Consider the following 9,555-nt stretch of genomic DNA (forward strand, 5'->3'; position numbering starts at 1 on the left):
TGTTTAGGTTCTAGTTTTCTATTTCTATGGTTTTTTGGGGGGATGATCTCCAATTAGAGGCAGCTGGTCATCGTTGTCTCTAATTGGAGATCATACTTAAGTAGGGGTTTTTTCCACTGTTTGTGGGTAGTTGTCTTCTGTTTAGTTTTCTGTACCTGACAGAACTGCGCTTTCGTTTTCTCATATTTTTTCTTTAGTGTTCTGAGTTAAAATAAATATTCATCATGAGCAATCAACACGCTGCGCTTTGGTCCCCTCTCTACGACAGCTCTTACAAAGACAATTTTCAAGAAGAGCAAAACAAACTTATTCTATGGTCCTATTGCCACTGACATTTTTTTTATGTCACAGGGATATTTTGTAAGTAAATCGACAAAGATCAGATTAAATGAAGTCACCTTGGACCAAAACTAGTCTTTTGGATCCCTCTAGCAGCAGCTACTGTATATGTATTATTTTCTTCTGTGTCACAATCGAAACTGGACTTCTGACACGTTATGGCATTTTCATACATGTTTGATTTTTATTATATTTAATTCCTGTTTTCATATAGGAGATATGAGTTATACGTTGGGAGAGTGTTTGCATTTCACCAATGGATCTCTGGTCTTGCAGCGACTTCATTTGAAGAGTGCTTGTTGTGTTCCTTCTCTCGGGCAAGGACAGGGAACCATGCCGCACTACACAGTAAGACCTCTGTTAAGTGTCACCTGTCCTAGAAGGGACATAGTCAGTCTACAAGAGAAGTTAAAGCTCCTCAGTTGTAATGCAAAATGTTACCATTCTTGCTATAGGCCACTAAACACTGGAAAGAAATGGCAGCAGAAAGTTGAACTTCAGGTAGTTGACAGTTTATATTTGAAAGTAAGCGGAGTAGCCTAGTAGAGGAACAGGTTAGGACAAATATAGAGGGGAACAGGGAAAAACTGTGTTCAAAAAGCACACATGTTCATGACATTTAATTTACTCTTAATGTTTCATACAGTACCAGTCAAAAGTTTGGACACACCTACTCATTCCAGGGTTTTTCTTTATTTTTAGTATTTTCTACATTGTAGACATCAAAACTATGAAATAACACATATGGAATCATGTAGTAGGGTTGGTATACAGAAGATAGCCCTATTTGGTAAAATACCAAGTCCATATTATGGCAAGAACAGCTCAAATAAGCAAAGAGAAACGACAGTCCATCATTACTTTAAGACATGAAGGTCAGTCAATGCGGAAAATTTCAAGAACTTTGAAAGTTTCTTCAAGCGCTATGATGAAACTGGCTCTCATGAGGACCGCCACAGGAAAGGAAGATCCAGAGTTACTGCTGCTGCAGAGGATAAGTTCATTAGAGTTCCCAGCCTCAGAAATTGCAGCCCAAATTAATGATTCAGAGTTCAAGTAACAGACACATCAACTGTTCAGAGGAGACTATATGAGTCAGGCCTTCATTGCTGCAAAGAAACCACTACTAAAGTACACTAATAAGAACAAAAGACTTGCTTGGGCCAAGAAACACGAGCAATGGGTATTGGACCGTGGAAATCTGTCCTTCCAATAAAATGTTATTTGATTTGACCCAACCCTCCCTGTTTTTCAACTTGTTGTTCAGTAAAGCTAAATATTGTCTATTATATTGACAAGATAGTCAAGTGACTGCTCTAATGATTGAAAAACATGTCCTCAAAGATTAAAGAAAGGTGGGAAGAGGCAAGATCAGTTGGCACCATTCTAGTCAATGAGGTTAGATATGTGTGAACAACAGGCCGTAAGCCATAGATATTGATAGAGTCATCTTTATATTTGTGTAATTATAGTGTCTGTACTAGCAAGGGCAGCGCCATTAAGATTCTCCATTTTAAGGTACTTAATTTTCTTATTCTTCATTGGCTGATTGCTCCCAACTCATAGGAACCCCCACACAGTTGAATACTTAAAATTGGTGGAAGCCCTCAATAGCAATGTCCACGCTTCCCTGTGGCTCAGTTGGTAGACCATGGTGTTTGCAACGCCAGGGTTGTGGGTTCAATTCCCACGGGGGGCCAGTACAAAAAAAAATGCATGAAATGTATGCATTCAGTACTGTAAGTCGCTCTGGATAAGAGGTCTACTAAAATGTAAATGTTAAGAGTCCTCTACCCAACTCTATGACAACAAGCACAACCCTGATATAACGTGTCGTTTTTTTCAAAGTTGCCGAAATGCCACGTGCTTCCACTTATTCGTGCATTCGTAACAATCTAACCACGAAACTATATTAGATCAAACAAGTCTCACTTATCAAATTAGCAATTCATTTTTTGGTTGAACGAATTTGACACTCATTCATTGACCTCCATACAAAAAATCCTCACTACGTGGGTTTATTTTCGTTTTTCGTGGACAGATTCTGGGTGGAGTAAAACTTCTCCATTCGTCTCTTCCTCGCTGCTGCAGTACCTTTTTGCGTACTCAAGAACCGTGAACGAGCATTTTCAGGTGAGTGTTGTGTTCCTTTTAATACGTTTTTAGCTAGTTAGTTCTGATATAACTTTATATTTTCACCCGTTCATGTGGATAATCCTTATTTGTGCCAAGCCTGCTGTCTTTAGGTTGACAATTATTTTTGAAAATTAGCAGCATGCCAATGCAAACACCATTTTGTTATTCATCTGTTTGAAATGTTTGAATTTCTCTCTAACAAAAACAACTAAACAGTTGTACAACTTTGTCTTTTTTGCGTGTGCCAAATTCAGTTTCGTTTCGTTTCTTTATCCTGGCCACTGAAGGAAAGGGCGTGGTGAAAGTGATAGTTAAGCCCTTCACATAACATCTGATCATGTATCAGTCTATTGCTCTTATCAGACAGTCAAAATGAGCACAGACTGTTTACTTTGGTGAAACAATGTAAAATATAATGAATTCGACATCTGCATGTTTCAACAAACTCAAAATATCAAGTTTACAGAATCCCACTGGCGTTTAGGGTGGCTTAGGGTTAAACACCACCCAGGGTTAAACGCTCCCAGGGTTGCCAGGTCCAGTTAAAATGTCAAATTCAAAAGACTCAAAACCTGCCCAGAAAGTCTGAAAACTATAAAAAAAAAAATTCGCAGCAATGGAGGAGTTGCCATATTTATCCAATAAATCCTTTTCTCATGAAGTTATTGATGTAATTAAGACGGAATAACGACGTAATTTGTAACGACAAGAAGCCAAATTAATGTTTCCCATCAAAATAATAATTATTGCGGAGCTAATGTGATGTAATAGCCTAGTGGTTAGAGCGTTGGACCGGTAACCGAAAGTTTGCTGGATCGAATCCCCGAGCTGACAAGGTAAAAATCGATCGTTCTAACCCAAAATAAGGCACTGTTCCCCGGGCGCCGACGACGTGGATGTCGATTAAGGTAGCCCCCTGCACCTCTGATTCAGAGGGGTTGGGTTAAATGCAGAAGACACATTTCAGTTGAAGCCATTCAATTGTACAACTGACTTGGTATCCCCTTTCCTAATAAAGGAATTTTAAATATTACATTTAAGTCATTTAGCAGACGCTCTTATCCAGAGCGACTTACAAATTGGTGCAATAAAAAATATAATTAGCTTTTATTAAACTTGCTAGATCTTTTTCCCTCAATGGGTGTCGATTTAACTCGTTTGACTGCTATGATTTTAAATCCCTTTTTGTGCATGTGCATAACTATAGATAAATCCGACAGAGTGTGAGTGATAAAAGTTGGACAGAGGATCTCAATCTCTGCAAAGGAAAAACTTTTACAAACTTCAAAAATCACGTTAGGCTATTTTCTGGCAATTGTGCCTTTTAGTATGTGCCAGCTGTTAAGACTACAAACAGTTATAAATTGTATATTTGTGAGATTTACTTGCCATTTCAATAGGCATATGGCCAATGCTACTGACTACAATCTGGATTTATGATTGTAGGTAGCCGATAGGCCTACATCTAATTTCAGATAGCCTACAGTAGCCAAGGCAAGATGTTGGCAAGCTGAACGATTTAGCAGCTTACTTAGTTCAAATTGACAGACTCATTTATTCAAAATGAATAGCGATGCGATTTCGAGTAAGAAGTTCTTGTTCTGAATGGGGTCGTAATTTCAGAATAAGAATAAGGCTGTAACATAACAAAATGTGGAAAAAGTCAAGGGGTCTGAATACTTTCTGAATGCACTGTATATCCTTTTTTTTACGACTCCCTACAGTACCGCTGCGGCCCCCAGTTGTATATCCGTGTTCTAGAACATTGATATCTTATATTCTGAGAACATGGCAACCATGTTCTATGTAAGTTTATGGGACGTTGATGGAATGTTCTACTAAACCTCAGAAAACTGGACACAGAGTTCCCATGAAACATGTCTAGAACATTAATATTGAATATTTTGAGAACATGGTTATGTCGTTCTGGTTGACATTAAGGGAATGGTCTCTTGAAAACCGTCCTTCCACGTCACTGGAACATTATTATGAAAATATTAGGTGCATTCTCTAAAGTTGTGGGAACTGTTAAAGTTGCGTCCTGTTCGTTTCTGGTATTAGAACAAAATAGTCAGCACATAGTAACTTCTGATTTATTTGTACTTTAATTAATGCAAACACGCGTGTGGTATATGTGTGGTTCGTATATATACGGTCTCTCTGTAACACCTCGCAGGGCAGACAGAGAAGAGGACGACACATCCTATTGTTCTCGCTTTTATACTCTGACAGTGATAGTTCCCGCTCAATGCTGGCCTGTCAGAGGGAGGAGGAGCGTGGTTTAAACTTGCTCCTCCTATCGTCGGCGTGCAGGCTGGTCCAAGCCTAGTGACGCACTTCCTGTCGCCGGGTGTCGTTCTTCCTGTCTTCAGTAGTTGATTTATCCGTAGTTTATATACTTAATATTGTAGCATAGCTTCCCCGGTATATTATAAAGGTTATGCATACAAATAGCCAGTTCAACCCTAACAGAACGTTTGTTGTTAGCTGGGTAAATTTGATAAAACTCCAGATGAAGCATTAGGGTCTTATGTCAGAATCTCATTTGTAGGGATGCACGATATATCAGTGACCATATCGAGCGATGTCTAGTTTAACACCGATGTGCAAAACCGATGTCAAAGCTGATGTGCATACTTGTGTAACGTAGGTACATGACGTAATGGCGCCACGTAAAATGTTGCGCTATATGTGCAGCACAGCATTCCTAACCTAGCCCACAATGTCTGCTGGGTAGATCAAGCAGTCAACAGGTGAAGCAGTCATTTGAAAGAGTAAGAACATTTCAGCGAGACAACTCAAAAGGCAAAATCCATTAACGCCAAGATAATGGTATAAATTGCTCTTGACAATAAACCGTTCTCTGTCGTGGGTGATGTTGGCTTTCGCCGACTGGTCGAGCACCGATACACACTACCAAGTGCGCTATTTTTCATATGTTGCCCTACCGGAGTTACACAGTAATAGCTTTACGACTGACATTTGGACCAGCATATCAGCTCCATGAGCATGCTGAGTCTGACAGCACAGTGGGTCATCGAGGACTTTGTACTGAGGAAAGTCGTATTGCATGCTCATGAATATACTGGTTGTCATACTGCTGCTGCCATTTCAATGGCATTTGAGAACATGTTTGGAACTTGGAAACATGAACACACTAGCCAGCTCCATTCGAACAACTGACTGCGCCTGCAGCAGACATGATACCCTCTCAGGGCATTGAAACGCCTGCTCAACAAAACTGTCGACACAGGCTGTGAACAAGCAATTCGGTGGCATGCTCTCTTTACTGTGTCGCCACCATGTTCGATGCTATGTACAAGGACCGCTACTTCGATGCAGACAAGAAACAGGGTTTACGTGAAATATTACATACACAGCTGGACAAGATGGAAATGGACACAGTGACAGTGCGCACAGAGGAAGAGAGGCCACAGACAGACCTGAAACTTCACTGCTTGACATGTATGATGAAATCCTGGTTGAGAATAAAATGACTGAACAATGAAACAGCACAGCAAGTAAGTGAAAGAAATGGGTTTTGATTATGTTTTACTGGTAATGGGGACATACGAAAATGCAAACAAAATAACTTTTTGGTGTGTGTGTGTGTAACCTTTGTTCTTAACTGACTTGCCTAGTTAAATAAATGTTTATTTACAATGACGGCCTACCCCGGCCAAACCTGGATGATGCTGGGCCAATTGTGCTCCGCCCTATGGGACTCCCAATCACGGCCGGATGTGATACAGCCTGGATTCGAACCAAGGACTGTCGTGACACCTCTTGCACTGAAATGCAGTGCCTTAGACCGCTGTGTCGGTGTGTGTGTGTGTATTTAATCCTACTAAAATGCTTAAGGCCGCTAAAATTTTTAATAACAGTTATCGGGTTTTTGGCAAGGAAAATATCGGTATCGGCCAAAAATGTCATATCGGCGCATCACTACTCATTTGTGTTTTTCCTCAGACCACCCCTACTGAGACCAACGTGATCCCCAACATGAACCCCAAACTGACCCAGGAACAGGAGAAACAGCTGTGTTCCTTACTGGGAAACATCAAACTCAGCCTGCTGTTCAAGGCCAGTATACATGGCTACACAGGAGCAGCCTTTCACCAGAAATGTGACCACCAAGGTCCCACAGTCTCTGTAGGATATAACGCCACAGGGTTTGTTTTTGGAGGCTACACAAGTAAAGATCATGATGCAGCCAAGCAAGGCCAGTACATACAGGATGACAAAGCCTTTTTGTTCAGTTTAACTGGTAGAAATCCTGTCAAGTATCCTGTCACAAATGCCCAATATGCGGTCAAAATGCATAACACAACTGGCCCTTACTTTGGGGAGGCTTTGTTGTTAATGAACGCTAACACCGCTACAGTGATCAGCGTTCCAGGAAACTACTACAACTTCAATGCTGCAGAAATGCATGGCAATAACCTTAACCTAACTGAGTGTGAGGTGTATAAAGTGGAAGGTGAGTGTAGAATTAATTCTCTTCTCTCTTTAATGTGTATTTTTTTATTGTGCATGTGAGTATGTATGTATGTATGTATGTATGTGTAATTTCTTTTTTTTTTAACAGAAGGTGGTAACATCATCGAAAAGCCATGGAGGACAATTCTTTGGAAAGCTGAGTAAGCTCCAACCAGAAATGACCATAATTTATTTTTTGTGATGCAGTAATGCCTGTGTTAATGTTTTGACTACAATTGCACATGGGCCACATATACTGAATGTTATAGGATTGATGAGTACAGTACATTAAAGCATTTGCATATTAAATTGAGGTTATTGTTTTCCACAGGAGGAGAAAGGAGCTGATGGAGTCTGTTAAGCTCTACAAGCCCATGATCAGTTCTGTTGGTCAGGCTAGAGTTCTACTCATCGGCCCCGTCGGCGCTGGAAAGTCCAGCTTTTTCAACTCTGTCAACTCCATCTTCCGAGGCCATGTGACCAGCCAGGCCATATCGGGCAGCTCTGGAACCAGTCTGACCACTCAGGTATGTGGTCTACCATGTTAAACAACTGGTCTTCTTTTTTTGTCTCTGCTTCAACAATTTCAATGAATGTCATCATATTTATGTGGACAAAATCAGTTGTGTTGTGGAGGGTATACACAGTTTACCTACTTTTTTTTTTTGCTCAACAGTCTACCCACCTTTTGAATGTATAGGCAACATTAGTTTTTCCACCGCAACTGGTGATTAGTTTGCCTACCAAGTTTTTTTGTTTTACCACTGCATCACTGGACAAAATGATGATGCATTAATTATATTTCAGTTTCGCACCTACTCAGTTAAGGCTGGACGCGATGGCAAACCGCTGCCAATCATTTTGTGTGACACGATGGGAATGGAGGAGGCCACAGGGGCGGGGCTAGATGTGGATGACATCAGCAGTATTCTGAAAGGCCATGTGCCAGACAGATACCAGGTGAGGGGCACCATACATACATGCATACATACATGCATGCATGCACACTTTGATTCTCCTCAGTGTGACCCAAACCCCTCGTCTTTCCCAGTTCAACCCCTCAGTCCCTCTGCAAGCAGATGCCCACGGATTCCGGCAGTCAGTGAACCTGCATGAAAGGATCCACTGTGTGGTGTACGTCATGGACACCTGCAAAGTCTCCATTATGTCCACCAAACTGGAGGAGAAACTGGCGGCCATTCGCAGGAGGGTCAACCTGCTAGGTCAGTCAGTCCGAGAGAAACCTGGGTTAAAGATGATGGATTATACAGACTATACTAGCGCAATCCCTGGTTAGTGACACTAATGGAGGGTTGTTGTTCCACAGGCATCCCACAGCTGGTTCTTCTTACCAAGGTGGATGAGGCCTGTCCCTGTGTGGCCGACAACTTGAGGAACGTGTACAACAGCCAGTACATAAAGACCAAGGTGAGCTCTGCACTCCCCTGCATTAGATGACCATGAACAGTCACATTAATGTTTGGTAATGCTTGGTGTGTCCGACTCCCATAGGCCCAGGAGGTGAGTGGCCGTCTGGGGGTACCCATGTCCTGCGTTGTCCCAGTGAAGAACTACAGCGAAGAGCTGGAGCTGGACATGAGCTGTGACATCCTGCTCCTCAGCGCCCTGATCCAGATGCTCCGCTTCGCAGACAACTACTTTGATGAAGTCAACGACCAAGAGAAACACGACTAGACCAAGTGGAGGAGATCACCCAGCATGGTGGTGGTATTGCCTGTCTATGCTACCTTGTTTAGCCCTCTCTCTGCCTCATTCTGTATATCTTGTTCTATGGTGTTCACGTAATCATAATTATGATGACTAGTTATCCATTACACAACTACAGAATGATAAGAACATCATAACATGCCTCATTGAGCCTTCATCTTGAATATTTTATTCAATTGTTAGAAATAATCTATATTTAGGCATAAAAAGAAAGTTAGTTCACTAGCATGGCTAATTCTGTTGTTTACATCATTGTGATTGTTTGGATTACATGGGATAGGTGAAAGGCCTGGGTTTTCTTCATATGTTCATTGGTTGCTTTGCATACTAGTTGATCCTACATAGTCAGTTCTTGGATAGTCTCATACAGCAATCTGCTCCTCAGAATATACCCCAGCTGAAGAAAAAGTGGAGGTAAAATTTAGTACAAGATCATGTAGTTTTTACATTGGATTCACTTCACATTTGGCTTGCAATTGCTTGTGGTTTAACCACTAGATGGCAGTATATCATGAAGCTGAAAATAAGTTGCTAATAGTATGTGCTGCTGTTGGAAAAGCTGCCCATTAAAGTTACCTTTGTTGAATATCATAGTATTGTGTCCTCATGTTTCATTGTGTTAGTTGACACTATGGTACATTTAAATCACCATTGAGCACATAAGAAACACTAACAGTCAATGGAATGAACATGTTTGAACATGTTTTTTGGAGCACAGTGTTCCCCTTTATATTGGTCCTGACCTGTTCCTCGACAACTCTGCTTACTTTCAAATACAAACTGTCAACTACTTTCTGCTGCCACTTCTTTCCAGTGTTTAGTGGCCGATAGCAATAATGGTAACATTTTGCATTACAACTGAGGAGCTTTACT

At 41.1% G+C, this 9,555-nt stretch overlaps 1 protein-coding gene across 1 annotated transcript; it reads left to right on the forward strand.

The window, feature by feature from the left end:
• Window positions 1-2,170: 2,170 nt before the first annotated feature.
• LOC115151658 (interferon-induced protein 44-like) lies at window positions 2,171-9,275 on the forward strand. The gene is made up of 8 exons (XM_029695778.1): window positions 2,171-2,472; window positions 6,445-6,955; window positions 7,064-7,115; window positions 7,286-7,481; window positions 7,762-7,914; window positions 8,006-8,177; window positions 8,282-8,382; window positions 8,467-9,275. The coding sequence occupies exons 2-8, from the start codon at window positions 6,478-6,480 to the stop codon at window positions 8,647-8,649; spliced, it is 1,335 nt and encodes a 444-aa protein (XP_029551638.1). The 5' UTR covers window positions 2,171-2,472; window positions 6,445-6,477; the 3' UTR covers window positions 8,650-9,275.
• The last annotated feature ends 280 nt before the right edge of the window (window positions 9,276-9,555 follow it).

This window comes from Salmo trutta, chromosome 17, assembly GCF_901001165.1.
Source record: "Salmo trutta chromosome 17, fSalTru1.1, whole genome shotgun sequence".
Classification (NCBI taxonomy): Eukaryota; Metazoa; Chordata; class Actinopteri; order Salmoniformes; family Salmonidae; genus Salmo; species Salmo trutta.